Genomic DNA, 16,911 nt, shown 5'->3' on the forward strand with positions numbered 1-16,911 from the left:
CTTGAGAGTCCCTTGGACTGCAAGGAGATCCAACCAGTCCATCCTAAAGATCAGTCCTGGGTGTTCATTGGAAGGACTGATGTTGAAGCTGAAACTCCAAATCTTTGGCCACCTAATGCGAAGAGCTGACTCACTGGAAAAGACCCTGATGCTGGGAAAGACTGAAGGCGAGAGGAGAAGGGGTTGCATCACCGACTCAATGGGGATGAGTTTGGGTAAATTCCAGGAGTTGGTGATGGACAGGGAGGCCTGGTGTACTGAGGTTCATGGGGTTGCAAAGAGTCAGACATGACTGAGCGACTGAACTGAACTGAACATGAATCAGTTACAGGTTTTAGAGTAAGAAAATAATATGACCAAAGTAAAGCGTATGTGTGTGGATTTTTTTTTTTTCAGTTCAAAACTAATTGGTTCCAGTTCAAAATGGGGGACTAGAGACACAGACACACACACCCCTCTATCACCACAAAGTCACTGGACTAAAAGTACAGAATAACAAAAAGGAAGAAACCCATAATAGGAAAAAAGCAGGGGAGGCAGTGGGCACTAGAAGCACATCAAATGAGAGATTTAAAAATATTTCCTGCAGATGGAAGGATAGAGAGGTAAAAGAGAAAGCTGCAGCCTTGGACTCTCTGAATTACAAAGGGACTCAGAGGAATGGAGAGCCAATCTGTGCAAAATCTGGGGAGAAAGTAACAACAGGGCTGCAAGCACAGGGATTAATAAAAGGTTAGTTTGTGAACATGTACCTCTCTCCCTTATTCTGAGTATTCAGCACAGATAATGCATCATTTACCATTAGGCCCCAAACTTGTTAACTGTTCTCTAAAGAAACTGAATGGATTCTGCCAACAAAAGGCAGGATGTATGCATTAGGGCTACCAACTATAACTGTAAAGTCTGCAGACTGGCCGAGTTGCTTAACCAAGGGGAAAAGCAGCAGCAGAAGAGTTGCTATGCAGAGTATACAGAGAGTAACTAGAGCATGCAGAGAATAACTAACACTCAACAACAACAAAAGAAACACCCTGATTTTTAAAAAGCATAAATGATTTGAATAGACATTTCTCTGAAGAAAATATACAAATGGCTAACAAGCACATGAAAAGATGATCAACATCACTTATCATTATGGAAATGCAAATAAAAACTACAGTGAGATACACAATGAAAAAAAATCAGACAAATTCCAGTAGGAAGACATCATGATCAGTCCTCCTTAAAACTCTCAAGGTCATTAAACAGGGAAAGTCTAAGAAACTGTCATAGCCAAGAGGGAACCTAAAGAGGTATGACAACAAAATGCAATGTGAATCCTGGATAAGATCTTTAAACAGAAGAAGAACATTAAGTACATATAAAGGCAATTTGAATAAACTATGAACTCTAGTTAATAATCTAACAATATAGGTACATTAACTATAGCAAATATACTAATGTTAACCTAGGTACTTTCTATACTAGGCTCAAACTCTCTGTAAAACTTTCTTTTGGAGTGACAGAAAAATTTTAAAATGGACAATTCTGAATATACTAAAAGACAGTAAACTGTATACTTCAAATGGGTGAAATATATAGTATGTTGATTATATCTCAAGTACATGAATTATACCTCAATAAAGCTGTTATTAAAAGATAATGGAATAGAATTTCTCAGAGCTAAGATACAAATAAGTCTTCAGATTAAAAAGGTCCATTAAGTGCCAGCACAATATATAAACATATAGCCATAATTAAGTAAATGGAGAAGAAGGGAAGGCTTTCCTCACAGTGTAATTCCAATTAAGAAATGAAGGAATCATGGAAATAGAAAATTCCTATTTGACAAATACCACCATATTAATTATTTCAGTCAAAAATCATCAATGGATACTAAAATGAGTAGGTTAAAGTAAGACAGAAAAAGGATATTTACACAGTCTCAAGCTATCTCCCCACAAGACACTAATTATAAAGAGAAAATAGTAACTTAACAATGGAAGCACCTTGCAAGATATTGTCTTAACCAAGTGATCAAAGGCAACATCATCACTGCTAAGATACAGATATCATGAACCCCTGGATATGATGCACTGAGGTATGCCTGCCCAAAATGCATAACTTGAATTTAACCATGAGAAAATATGTGACAAGCCCAAATTGACATTTTATGCATGTCAGCCTTAATCCTCCAATTAAACTTTAGGTTTCTAGGGCTAAAATCTAGGGTTCTATCTAGTATATATAATATGACCATATTATATATTCATTATGAATTTCTAAAATGTCTGTGAAAGTACAAAGAAGAGAGTAGGCACTCAAGTAATACCTGACAGAGCAGCAATCCTTTAGACTGGGTTACAGTCTCGTAAGAAACAATAGCTAGAACCAGACATCAAACAATGGACTGGTTCAAAATTGGAAAAGGAATATGTCAAAGCTGTATTTTGTCACCCTGCTTATTTAACTTAAATGCAGAGTATATCATGTGAAATGCCGGGCTGGATGAACCACAAGCTGGAATCAAGTTTGCCCAAAGAAACAGCAATAACCTCAGACATGCAGATGACATCACCCTTATGGCAGAAAGCAAAGAGGAAGTAAAGAACCTCTTGATGAAAGTGAAAGAGGAGAGTGAAAAAGTTGGCTTAAAACTCAACATTCAAAAAACGAACATCATGGCATCCAGTCCTATCACTTCATGGGAAATAGATGGGGAAGAATAGAAACAGTGAGAGACTTTATTTTCTTGGGCTTCAAAATCACTGCAGATGGTGACTGTGGCCATGAAATTAAAGGATACTTGCTCCTTGGAAGAAAAGCTATGACAAACCTAGAGAGCATATTAAAAAGCAGAGACAGTACTTTGCCAACAAAGGCCTGTCTAGTCAAAGCTATGGTTATTCCAGTAGTCATGTATGATGTGAGAGTTTGACCATGAAGAAAGCTAAGTGCCGAAGAATTGATGCTTTTGAACTGTGGTGTTGGAGAAGACTCTTGAGAGTCCCTTGGACTGCAAGGGGATCAAACCAGTCAATCCTAAAGGAAATCAATCCTTAATAGTCATTGGAAGGACTGAAGCTGAAGCTCCAATACTTTGGCCATCTGATGTGCAGAGCTGACTCATTGGAAAAAGACCCTGATGCTGGGAAAGACTGAAGGCAGGAGGAGAAGGGGACAATAGAGGACAAGACGGTTGGATAGCATCACCGACTCGATGGACATGAGTCTGAGCAAGCTCCGGGAGTCGGTGATGGACAGGGAACCTGGCGTGCTGCAATCCATGGGGTCACAAAGAGTTGGATATGACTGAGCGACTGAACTGAACTGAACAGTCTCGCAATGCCACTTCTAAATACATGACCCTGAACAACTCATTTGATCACTTGGAATCTAGATTTTCCTCTCTAGAAATTCAAGATACTTATGTCTACTGTATTGGTTTGAGAAACAGGAGAGATGATGCATATAAAGCTACTTCTGAAACCACACGGCACTATGCCAATGGAAGCTATTACTGTCAACTCTTCATTTCACATAACAAAATTATTTCAAAGCTATTGTTTAAAACCAAAGTTTCAACGCACCTTGAAAATCAGAATCAGTCTGTGTTAAAATACTCAAGAATCCTCCTAAAAGATTTTTCACAGTTCCCTGAAGATTAAAAAACAAAAAATTAAAAATTAAATTTCTTACCTCATGAAAGCATGAAGAAGTAATATCATAATAAATTACTTGATAGTATACTGTATATACGGTATATAGTATATACCGTGTATACTCCCGGAGTTCACTCAAACTCACGTCCATCGAGTCGGTGATGCCATCCAGCCATCTCATCCTCTGTCGTCCCCTTCTCCTCCTGCCCCCAGTCCCTCCCAGCATCATGGTCAAAGATGGACTCGATGGACGTGAGTTTGAGTGAACTCTGGGAGTTGGTGATGGACAGGGAGGGCTGGCGTGCTGCAATTTATGGGGTCGCAAAGAGTCGGACATGACTGAACAACTGAATTGAACTGATACTGTATACATATCTAGATATTTTAAAATAAGTGGAGAGAATGCTATGTGTAGGGTTACACATAATTTTCATTTTGTTTTTCATACTGTTTTTTCTGATTTTTCAAAATAATGACCATATATCAAAATTAAATGCAATTTAAAAAATATTACTTGTTCTCAGAAATACACTAGGATTCTTATAGTTAGCCAATGACAACACTGATTTTTATCCTACTTTGGAAAACTATGGAAGCAGAAGATTTTTAGCCTATCACTTGTACTAAAAATATACCATAAAGTATTATAAAAGGTAAGTAATCATCTGAATTTTAGACAAGTTGGATTATATATAAATAAAGAGATGAGTAATTAGGGCATGTGTGTGATAAATACTGATCACATTTAATTAAATATATCTTTTACCTGTTGCATGAGTAGAAAAATATTCTTTTCTTTCTGTCTGATGATTTTCAAAAAACTCTCAAATACATGGGCAAGCACATCAAGTTTAGCTTTACCAGTAGAAAGCAAATTTAATTCCAACGTACAAATCTCAGGATAAATTATCTCCCCTTGAGAAAGGTTTTCAAGTAAGTCATTTGGACTGCTTGATGCAATGAAACTTTCTGCTTCAGGCTTTAAGTCTACCCCTAAAAGGAGAAAAAGAAAAGGTTATTTTTTATTCCCTTCCTAAGCACTGAAAAAAGTTTCAAATCTCATTCATCACTTAGGAGATCTAGTGGCAAGAGTGCTATTTATAAGAAGATGCTCACAAGGTCTTTTCCCACTACTTGATTTTTGACTATAATAATTATCCTGAATCATCAAGTCATATGGATATTTTGATGATAAACAAGTAGCCTTAAAAGTAATTTTGATCTTCACTAGAAGCACAAGTACTATCAACAGTAATTTTTATAGACATGTGATACATATTTAATACACTCCTATGAGACAACTGGAAAAAAGTACTATCCCAAACTGTCTGGTGCCAAAATACATAAATCATAGGGTAGTTCATTTGCTTATATCTCTGTGAAAACAGTAGGTTTGGCTATTGGTTGGATGAATTTTATACTTTGACCTTTTTCTCAGTGGGATATAGATACTGCCTCACCGAATATTACATTCTGGAAAATTTAACTGTTATGCTCTTTAAAGAAACTGCTGTACTCTTTTTAAAAGTTCATATAGGTAAGAAATTTATAAATTTCTACCTGGACCAAAATTCTTTAAGATCTAGTGAGCAAACTTACACAAAGGAGGGTATCTATCATTATTAAATCATGCCTGTATTATGATAAAACTGACACTATTATAGCAGTATTTTTCAAAAGCACCTGCTTAGGGGGGAAGGGGGAGTGGGAAGTGGAAGAAGGTGGACTAGGGATGTAACATACCACATGGTGACTATAGTTACTACTGCTGTACGATATACGGGAAAGGTGTTAAGAGAATAAATACTAAGAGTTCTTATCACAAGGAAAAAATGTTTATTTCTTTTCTTTGTATTGTATCTATATGAGATAGTAAATGTTAACTAAAACTACTGTGGTAATCCTCTCACAATATATGTAAATCAAACCACCTTAAATTTATACGGTGATGTATGTCAATTATTTCTCAATAAAGCTGGAAAAAAGTTTGTTTAACAAATCAAGTAAGTCACAAGAATATATATGTATGAGGCTTTCAATCTGTGGCTGTTCCTTTGTTCTTTTTACTCTCTTAATGGTAAAAAAAAAAAAAAAAAACCACCTGCTATGGGTCCATCAAAGCCCTTTAAGTAGGACATCAGTGATTATTCCCATTCACTCAATTTGAAAGAGACAACAGCCATTGAAGAAAATAACTACTGCAAACTTAGTGAAGACTAACAGTATTGGCACAGTCATAAGACAAGCAAATAAAAAGATAAAGCCCTCCCAGAAATCTCCTGGCTCTATTCAATCCATATCTTCCATTCTACTCCATTCAAGTTTTCGGCCTGGAAACAAAGGATCACATGCAATGTTATTTCTATCTTAAGGACAAGCTGGGCTGTGGTGAACTAAGAAACCTATGCTGCAGCATTCTTGGATGCCACAAAGAGATGTCTGTATTCCTTGTATTACTTAAATCTTTGTAACAAACTGCTTTCAAAACTCTTCCTGTCAGTGTCCGCTGGATAGATCTTTTCTATCAAGGCCTCAATGTAAACACATCTTCAGTGAGGCTTTCTTTGACTACCCAGTCACTATCACATCACCCTGTTTTATTTCTTCATACTGCTTATTTCTGATATTTCTTGTCTTTTCCACTAGAATACATATAAAAGCAGAGTCTTCTTCCACCGTGTATTCTTAGACACTCCATCAATGTTTGTGATAACAAAAATATATTTCATTGATTTAAACTGCTTACAGGGGCTTTCCTCAGCTCAGTTGGTAAAGAATCCACCTGCAATGCAGGAGACCCCAGTTTGATTCCTGGATTGGGAATATCCACTGGAGAAGGGATAGGCTACTCACTCCAGTATTCTTGGGCTTCCCTTGTAGCTCCGCTGGTAAAGAATCCACCTACAAGGCAGGAGACCTGGGTTCGATCCCTGGGTTGAGAAGATTCCTCTGGAGAAAGCAAAGGCTACCCACTCCAGTATTCTGGCCTGGAGAACTCCATGGACTACAGTCCATGGGGTCACTAAGAGTCGGTCACAACTGAGCGACCTTCACTTTCACTTTCAAACTGCTTACAAGAACGCCAGAATTTGTTGTCAAGATCAAATAAAATAATGATGCAATACACTTTACAAATATAAGGCAATAAAAGTTCTAAAGTGATATTATTAAGAACCATTTGCTAGTTAATAATCTGACTTTCAAATGAAGTCACAAGTACTTCAGTGATATTTTACCATCATCCCAGGTTTCACTATCCTCAGGATTGCTTTCACTATCTGCTTCATAACCTTCTTCTTCAACCAGAAGTTTAAAACTGCAACACTGAGAATCCTCAGCTTCTTCTGAAAAATCACCAGGCTGGGATGACAGTTCTTCTTCAGACTGATGACTCTATAAGATCAGTATAATTAAATTAAGGCAAAAGTTGCAATGTTTGTTCATTTTTCTTAAATAAGATATTTATTACTCAAAAGTCATTTTGAAGACAGCTTCAGTATTTTAAGAAAAAAATCTTAGGAACTGATATTAACCATTATACACTATGAAATTCACACAGCATAATTCTCCAGAATTTCTTAGCCAACTTGATTAACACCTCAAAAAATAGGTGTCCTAACAAACTATAGGTCATTTCAGTTTTACTGAAAAGTAGGTCTAAGAAATTCCACTCTAGTTATATAAGAGGAGATGACCAAAAACCACAATGAGGTGGAATTATACTTCTTACAACTTTTTTTTTTTTACAGTCTTAAAAATATTATTTTTTTTAAATTTTATTTTATTTTTAAACTTTACATAATTGTATTAGTTTTGCCAAATATCAAAATGAATCCGCCACAGGTATACATGTGTTCCCCATCCTGAACCCTCCTCCCTCCTCCCTCCCCATACCATCCCTCTGGGTCATCCCAGTACACTAGCCCCAAGCATCCAGTATCGTGCATTGAACCTGGACTGGCAACTCGTTTCTTACATGATATTTTACATGTTTCGATGTCATTCTCCCAAATCTTCCCACCCTCTCCCTCTCCTTACAACTTAATGCAAATAAATACATATTATATTTACATATTTGCTCAAGAAAAGATTTTTCCAAAGGTTTTTATAAAGTATTTCATAAATTAGATAACTAAAGACATGAAAAATTTTCAAAGAAACTGATTTTAAGATTTCAGAATGCAATTGTCTACATACAAGCATCTCTGAAATCAGAGTTCCAGCATTAACTCCCTGTGCAGTATCATGTGGCATGAAATTTTCCTTTTCTTATAAAAATGCTAATAATACCTTCACTTTAAAAAAACACACTTAAAGAAGCTCAGAGTACTTTTATCATTGCAACATTTTAAAAAGAAGAATAATCTTTTTTTTTTAATAGGTAGGTAGATATTTTACCCTACATAGGTATTCTGACATTTTAGGTAGGTATTTTAACATTTTCCAGTTAACCAATTGATTCAGTAATATGATTATGACATTAGTAGTTATTTTAGTAAGTTTTTACCTTATATGACAAACAGTAATGTAAACTATTATGGCAGAAGATTATAAAATGCCAATATGTCTAGACCAAGGAATTGAAAAAGAAGTTACACAAAGATAAACAAAGGTAAAAGAAACATGAAAGGAGAGGTAAATTAACTATGTATGTATATATCCGTTTCACGGAAAAAATTAAAATAGTTCTTTTAGAAAATGAAGTTAACACGAACAACTAAAAAACTATGAGTTCTTTCTATGCAAGGACCAGTCATTTTTATGTTGAATGATTTAAAATTAAAGTGAGAAGAGAGTTCTATAAATATTAGCCATATCACTATAGAATCAAATAAGGCAAAGAGGATAGTTGAGTCATCACTATCCCTGCATTATTACTTAATAAACTATCAGTTATATATGAGACATTAAATAATACTTTCCATCTTACTGGAAGCAATTGTCAGTAAATTTCCAGATTAGATGAAGAAAAGCGTGTCTCACTGCTCTCCTATGTTTTATGAGATGTAAAATACAATCCATCCCAGAGGATGGAGACAGAACCCATTGAACTCACCTGACCAAATCCTGGCCCACATGTTCTAACCACATCACAGTGTCGCACTCTGAACCCACACACTTCTGCCTCTGCCAGTCACACCCAAACAGTAACAAGACAACTGTATGTTATTCCTACCTTCTCAGTCATAGCATCATCGTGCTCAAAATCTGCTGAATGATTCCCCAGTGCAACTCGAAGCAGGGCATCAAATAAAGGCTTTGCTAATTCTGTTTCCATCACCTTTGATTTGGAAAGATGATCCCTCATTTCAAGCAATATAGTTTCCACAGACAAGTTCTAAGGTAAAAGCAAAGAAACTAAGAATATCAACATGCTTTAAGAAAAAAAATAAACAGTGAGAAAACAAAGGATAAATTAATATTTATATTAAGTAAAAGCTAGTCCATTTACTTGCAGTTGATACGAAATTAAAATGACTGTATATATATCCAGTGCTTATACAAATATCCTCCTGTTACAATTAAGAATAATATTTTAATTTATCCAGTGCTTTACTCATCTTATTTGCTTTTGAATTTGAATGTATCATAAATTAATTGTATCAGGGAAAAAATGATTAGTTGAAACTCAAGGTTTCCATTAACCATTTCTAGATTTACTAACTCCTTTTCTTAGTGGTTCCTTAAGACTCTAAGAAGCACTTGTGTTCTAATTCTTTTCTCTTCCTCCCTTCTTTACTCCTTCCTATCTGTCCTGGAAGGGAACTCTCACTGCTTGTTCTGCTATTAGGGGATGAAGCCGTAAGGATGAATAGGAAATTGACTTCTCCCTTAACTCTGTCCAGTGGGAGACACAGATACACACAGACAAGATATGATGGAGCAGGAAATGGCAACCCACTCCAGTACTGTTGCCTGGAAAATCCCATGGACAGAGGAGCCTGGTGGGCTCCAGTCCATGGGGTCACAAAGAGTTGGACGTGACTGAAGTGACTTAGCACGCAGGAAGAAAACAAGGGATCTGCCGTATTTGAAATTTCCTTAGAAGTAGGGCCTGAAACTAAGCATTCCTTTTTGGCTGAGATGTGCTCTCAGGGGAAATTTGTAAAGGCATGAGGAAGGCAGAATATGCTGGGGGAAGAATCCAGCCAAAGATGTGGTTTCAGAATACATGTGTCACCCCAGCCCAATTCCATGGGAAGCTCTGGAGCCTGAACTGCACCACAGAGACTGTCCCCACTCCCAGAGCCATACCCATCAGTCACTGGCTCTCAGCACCCCACACCTTGGGAGATGGGTGCAGATGTGAGTCCTTAGCAGCCAACATCTGCAGCAGATGGTGCACAGGTGGATCAGCTTGGCAAGGGATATGGGCAGGGCACCAAACAGAACCACACCAAGACTGTTGAATGTGGACTTTAAAATACAATAGCTGGAGAAGGAAATGGCAACCCACTCCAGTATCCTTGCCTGGAAAATCTCATGGACAGAGGAGCCTGGTGGGCTGCAGTCCATGGGGTCGCAAAGAGTCGGGCATGACTGAGCGACTAACACTTACTTGCTGCTGCTGCTAATTACTTGCCCATTATTATTGATCTGACATCTGACATTTAATGTGTATTTAATGCCTTTCAGGGTTGGTGAATTTTGTCACATGGGCTCTGTATTCCAAACTAAACCCTAAGTTTCTTGAGGGCAAGAAGAGGGTCATGTACTCCTCTGTGTCCACCACAGTACCTGGTACTGTGCTAAGCATACAGGAGCACCTCAAAACTCAAGAATCTTTGGAAAAACAAAATGACAATAGCATTACATTAGAACTTTAAAAAAATTTACATTACACAATGGTTAGATGAAAGATAAGTTCTTACCTGATTGGGTAACTCCAACTCCAACTTTTGCTGACTAGCTCTGGTACCATGAAGACAAATGGCCAGAAGGGCTTCCAAAAGTCGTATGCCCTGAAGGAAGGTTTCACTTTCTCGACTCATAAAGACTTTTGTTTCCTCAGGAACAGCTTCCACAGCTGGAATTTGTTCCACATTTATGGAAGAAAGATGCTCTGACTCTAATTTACCTAAACTGTCAGCACTCTTTTTCAGACTACTCAGTTCTGTTGGTGTGGGGTCAATTTTTACAGTCAAAGATAATAAATCCTCCTTCACAGTGATCTCAGGTTGAGAAATTCTGTTTAAATCTTGATTTTCATTCATGTTTCTATCTCCTTCCTTTCTCCCTTGCTCCTCTTCAGGATTTCTGAATAGATCCTGTATTACCATAAATATTAATTTATGGCATACTTGGAAACCACCGAGCCTATAAAACTGTTTCCGGAAAATGGGACTTAACATGTAGATCCAACGACACATGGACCAAACGTCAGCTGCTTGGTGCATGTGTCTGGGAGAGGGCAGGACGAGGCTCTCGAGAGAGAAACATGGCAGCATGTGTTGCAAAGGCTCGCTTGCTGTACTGTCATAGCCGGAAGTATCTTCTGAATCATTGGCTGATTCTCTGTCAGATTCTGCCTCTTTACTTACACACAAGAACGCCACACAGAGGAAGAGGTTAATTGTGCTGATATGAATATCCTGCACCACAGACTTCCGTTTCTTTGGATAAGCATCTTTGAGCCGGGCATAAAATTTACTAAGACTCTGAGAATCTGAATAAGCTTGCTGGTTATACAAAGTACCAACATTTAAGGATGACAACTCCTTCTGTTCAAGGTCTATCCCGTCAATACCTGGAACTGAAGAATCTTTCTGTTGTTCCCCTAGGCTGATTATCAGAGTTTCAAATGCTTTTAGTGAGTGATTTCGGATACCATCTAAGTAATTTAATTCAATTATTTGGTTTACTCCATTACAACTTAAAAACAAATCTCTTATTACCCTGTGAGAGAAAAAAAGTACAAAAGATTTACATATAGGCACATCGTTCATACACTATTTAAACATGTCATTGCTGCATATACTAAACACTATCTATTACAACTTTATAAATTATCGGGCTGAAGTCCTTAATTAGATATAACCAGGATTTCAAGTTGCTTTCTAACAACTTTTACATCCTTCTTCAAACACTGCATATATAATTCCAGTAGCATTTGAAAAGAACAGATTACATGTCCCTCAAGTGAAACAAAGCAATTCAGGGAAGAATATTTTTCCCCAAATGGCAAATTTCTCTATATAAATTCTCCATGCCCCAATCACCTCCATATTTGTGATGGACACTCTGAAAGCAGGGAGGCCTTTGCATGCCCATTCATTTGGCTACTTGGTGGTTCACTCAGGACTTTTGTTTATTTTAAATCTGTATGTCATCAAGGGAAAGAAACTAAACTACAGATCTGAAGTTTTTCAGCTCTGTCTCAGGTAAAACTCATGAGTCTGGATCACTGGAATCTGAGAAATAATTTTAGTATAAACCAGCTCAGCAAAGATCCAGGCTGTCCACAAACACGCCACAGAGTTATAAAACTTTCAGATCAAAGACAGTTCTATTTAAACAATGTCAGAATGTCAGGATTTTTTTTTTTTAATGGTTGTGAAAATAATGATCACAGATATGTTATACTTTACTGTAAGTTTTTAAAATGGTATACGCATTAATTTCAAAGGCCAACTACCTATCAGAAGCAAGCTTCATTTACAAAATTATTTTTTAAGTATGAAAGTTGACAATCACAAAATCTGCAAAACTCACTGGTGGGATTCAAAGTATCTTAATTTTCTTCATTTTGCTTACCTATATTTTCTAGTTTTTCTACATACAGGTAATAAATGTAAATATGGTATTCAAAAAATAATAATTTCATTAATTTCACTGTTTTGATAATTATCATGCACATACACACTTTATGTACTGTATATATATTTTACATAGCTCTAAATAAATGGGTGACATTTTTTATTTTTTGTATGCTACTTATAAAATATTATAAGCATTTTCTCATGTCCCAATAGATCCTAGCTAACATTATTTTTGGCTAATAATATTACATCCAGTAAATATAATTAATTTAACTTTGCCCCTGCTGTTGGGTATCTGCGTTTTATCCATTTTTTTCTCAGATATAGATTTAAAACTTTACTTTTTTTTCAGAGAAATTAAAATCAATGGCTCTGTCCTCTTCTCTATAAACACCCCAGTAAAACAAACAAATAAATAAATGTTAAAAAAAATCTGACATGGGATGGGAAATTTTTTTGTTGTTAAACTAAAATTAAATCCTAGGAAAAAATAAATAATAAAGATATTCAAACATCTTTGAACATGATTTTTCAACAATGAGAAAAAGTATCTACACCCATATATAACAAACCTTGATTTAAGCAGGGTAGGCAGAGTTTTTAAATAAATCTGAAGTACTTCCTGGGGCAAACACTGGTTATGATGGCTACATACATGAGTCTGAGCTGAAGAAATGCTAAGCTGCTGACAATGATGTGCTAATTCAACTCCTCTTTGCAGCACAGGATTAAATATGCAGTTATACAGTTTCCACTGAACAACAACGTTGCCTTTCTGGATCAAACTGCAAATGTGATTTGCAATCTGTACACTCTGTAATCTGTCCTCTTCGAAAACAAAATTCTGATAAGCCTCTAAGGCATCCCATTTCCACAACAAGTCTTCTGATCCACTGCTGGGCAGGATCCCTTGAAATCTGTAGGATGGACTAGATAAACCTGAGGAAGGTTCAGCATTGTAAGAGCTTCCCTGCAGGGTCTCCTCTAATTTGGCTAGTTGATCTGAGTCAACAGTACAGATGTTGCAAGCTGCTTTTTTAGTTTTCTGTGGTATCTCAGCTCCTCCTAACTGATCCAAAATGAGTTTGTTAAGAATATTCAGTATATGCTGCTGACAGCTTTTCAGTGCTGGCAATTTGAAAGCATGGAGGAGAGGAACAATCACAGATTTGGGATCCATACAACAGCATATGCCGATGTTCTGAACCCCTGAGAGGATCTGGACACACGTGCTGCTCAAGGAAGCCTGCTGCAGTAAGCGTAAACACTGGTGAGCACACACAGCGATGCAACAGCACCGCTCAGGGTAATACACGTCTCCATCTGCCGTCTCTTCAAATGGGTTTTTGGAAACCTGGTTTTTAAAAGCCGAGACCAACAGACCTGAGAGGTCTCTATGGTGATGCATGAAGTGGGAATATTCACAACGTCTGTGCCTTTTTCTTGTACACATTGAATGATGCAGCTGCTCTGACTTCACTTTTTTGACAGTGCTCATTATTTTCATGACATTATTGATGAGAGCTTTCAAATGTCCTGAGGCCTCGGGAGGAACCCCATCTCTTACAACCAGCCATTCCATTTGAAGAACTGCTGTTTCAAATAAATGAAATCCGTGATGCTGAATGAATTCTTGGACCAGGTCCATGGCTTGACTGAAGAAGAATGGATTTGAAGCTGCACTTTGAAGACAACAGATCAGGATCTGCAGAACTCCCTCCAGCAGCTCAGGTAAAAGAAGCACTCTATGACAATACTTGGAAAACACAAAATCATCCTGAACCTCTTGTAGTGTTTTCTTCTGTCTTGGGGCAAAAGGGTCAGGTTGCTTTTCTAGGAAAGTTCTAATTTTTAAAGCTGCTCTAAGCAATTCTGTTAAATTTTTTCTGAGATTTTCTGGCATCACCTCTGCCATACTAATATCTACTGACATCAGATGCAGTACTGTTCGGAAAAGCATCCGTTGAATCAAAGCCACTGGTTCTTCAGTCCAACCTGCAGAAACCATCTGACCCTCCAAATTGTCACTGAGATTACAGCAGTCCCCAAAACCCGCTAGGAATTCAGTCAGTGTGGGCACTACACTGGCTGCGAGAGCAGAATTATGATTCAAGGTAATGTCAAACTTACAAACTTTCTCTAATAAAGATAACAAAACATGACATAAATCAAATGGAGAATTGTTCATGTGACTGATGGTAGACAAGGCAGCTGGCTCACTTAAAATGTCAGTGTTTGACTCCTCTCTTGGAATAATTTCTCTGGAATTTTCCAAAGCCATGGTGTCAGGAGGAGTCTGCTCTTTGGTTGATAAGTGGTTAAGCTTAGCTGTAAGGTGGTCTTCTTTAGGACACTGTTTTACAAAATGCTGCAGCACATGGGACCTTCTGTATTTAGTCATTACTATACTTTTGTCATCTGAATTAACTTCTGAATCTGAGGTGGAGAGCTGTGTCTTTCTTGCATCTCTTACAGAATAACGATGGGTAGTTTTACGTTGCCGCCTGCTTTTTCGAAAAACATTTACTTTTGCAGAAACCTGACCAGCCGGGGCACTTCCTTCTAAATATAATTTTTCCTGAGTAGATCTTTGAGAACTTGAGTTCTTTTCTTTGGTCAGGATTATACCAGCTGAGAATGGTAGATTAAAATCTGACAAAATGAAGAAAAAAAATTTAGAATACCTTAATACGTTTTAAAACTCAATATGCATAGGTGATTATCCTCTTACTTCTCTACTTTAGGAGTTTGTCCTCAGTATATTTTTATTATGGGGCTTCTTCTAGCTTTTTAGTATGTCTCTACTCCCCTTCCTCCCCACATCATCACTTCATTTCCTTATCCTGCTCAAAATACAAAGTGGCCCTGAATCAAAGAATACAAATTGATTTTGAAAACAAGGAGAACAGAGTTAGGAAAGCAATGCTGGTATTTAGCATTACTATTCTTACCACTTTACAAATCTCCTCTAATAACACCATTAATTAAGACACAGAGGTATACTATATCCTCAAAACAGTATTTAGTTTATAGCTCTGATATAACTTAGGAACCTTAAGATCTCCCCAAATTATTTAAAAATCATACAATAGATACAAATGTTCTCCAAGACTGGGGTTAAGAGAGATACTGATTCACAATATTTACTGCATGTGCTACGCAAGGAACTTGGTACAGGGGCAGATATTGCTGTTTCACCCTCAGTGCCCAGAACCTAGGGCTGCTGTGTGGTCAGCACTCAAGATCTATATCTTAGAGAAAAGAATAAATTTTCCATACTAATTAAAAAGATAATGACACTGGGCTTTTTCCTTTGCAATAATACAAAAGGTACACTTATAATTTAGAATGAATAAATAAAAATCTAAATAAAAGACTTGTGCTTTAAGAGAGGATTAAAAGGAGTCTGACAAATTCCACATATGCAAAAGATGCAGGCAATGAAGACAACTTCACCAAAAGAACACAAATTAGAGTTCTTAAGTGATTAACAAGTTGTGAGTTCTATAAATTCAGAAGAAAATAAGAGCAGAGTCAGTGAATCAACAAAATAAGCAGGATAATATTATTACAAGACCTTAGATAAATCCCTTAAAAGAGAGCTCCATATCAGAAATATATTAAAAATGCATATATGGCATTAAAATACAATTCAAGAGATTTTTTTTTTCAACCTGAGAGATCCTTAAACATCTCACAATCTGCATATTCCAGAAGTGGTGAAGGGGGAAAATGGTTAATCCCTCTATTGAAACATTTAAACTAAGTTTCATGTACTTAATATGATATATATATATATTTTTTCTGAATCAGAAATTAAAAATATGTTGACCTTAAGTGTAATAACCCTGTCTAGTCCTAACACAAAACATTACTTCAAATTTATCCTTTAAAAGCAACATTAGAAAAACTAAACCACAAACGTCTTTGATAGAGTACTGGTAATGGAAATCAGTCTTTAAAATAAGCAGAGAATCTTTGATTTCTTCAAACTTTTCACACTCCATTTTTAAATGTTAGGCTGTTCTGCTTCTTCATCTGTTTTCTAATCATTATTACGTTCAAGGAATTCTCTATCGTTTTGATATTAGAAGAAATAAAAATGTATTTGCCTAAAGAATTTTTCATATTAAATATCACACTAATATACACTGCTTTGATTTTGAGCTGCTATCAACCATCACAGTGAAGTAACCTTTCAATGCAAGTTTTTCCCCAGTAGAATTTTGATAACACAAGTGATATGACAAAGAAAAGAAACATACCTGTTGCCTTTTCTTCTTGAACAGGTATCTTCCATACCAATGGAAGGAGTGACAGAAGAAGGGTAAGGAGTTCTTCTCTGCATGTCAATGCCTGTATTAGAAATAAAAGAATCCTTCATGCTCTGAGGTCATGAAACACAGTAATTCCTAAATTCAACTTATCTTTAAGTTGAAAAAAAATCCCATTTCTTGAGGAGGAAGAATCAAATTAACCTATCTTAAATCCAATTAAAGCTGTGATACTTT

At 36.6% G+C, this 16,911-nt stretch overlaps 1 protein-coding gene across 6 annotated transcripts in view; it reads right to left on the bottom strand.

Moving 5' to 3' along the window:
- Positions 1 to 16,911, bottom strand: part of LYST (lysosomal trafficking regulator) — a 179,313-nt gene that overhangs the window by 115,602 nt on the left and 46,800 nt on the right. For all 6 annotated transcript variants that reach the window (XM_010860102.1, XM_010860104.1, XM_010860103.1 and 3 more), the window contains 7 exons: positions 16,666 to 16,756; positions 12,973 to 15,052; positions 10,514 to 11,537; positions 8,818 to 8,979; positions 6,878 to 7,034; positions 4,408 to 4,634; positions 3,570 to 3,636 (listed from right to left, as the gene is read on the bottom strand). In XM_010860102.1, the coding sequence (XP_010858404.1) occupies positions 3,570 to 3,636; positions 4,408 to 4,634; positions 6,878 to 7,034; positions 8,818 to 8,979; positions 10,514 to 11,537; positions 12,973 to 15,052; positions 16,666 to 16,756 (3,808 nt within the window). The remainder of the gene's footprint in view (positions 1 to 3,569; positions 3,637 to 4,407; positions 4,635 to 6,877; positions 7,035 to 8,817; positions 8,980 to 10,513; positions 11,538 to 12,972; positions 15,053 to 16,665; positions 16,757 to 16,911) is intronic.

This window comes from Bison bison, unplaced genomic scaffold (genome assembly GCF_000754665.1).
Source record: "Bison bison bison isolate TAMUID 2011002044 unplaced genomic scaffold, Bison_UMD1.0 scf7180017864462, whole genome shotgun sequence".
NCBI classification, from domain to species: domain Eukaryota; kingdom Metazoa; phylum Chordata; class Mammalia; order Artiodactyla; family Bovidae; genus Bison; species Bison bison.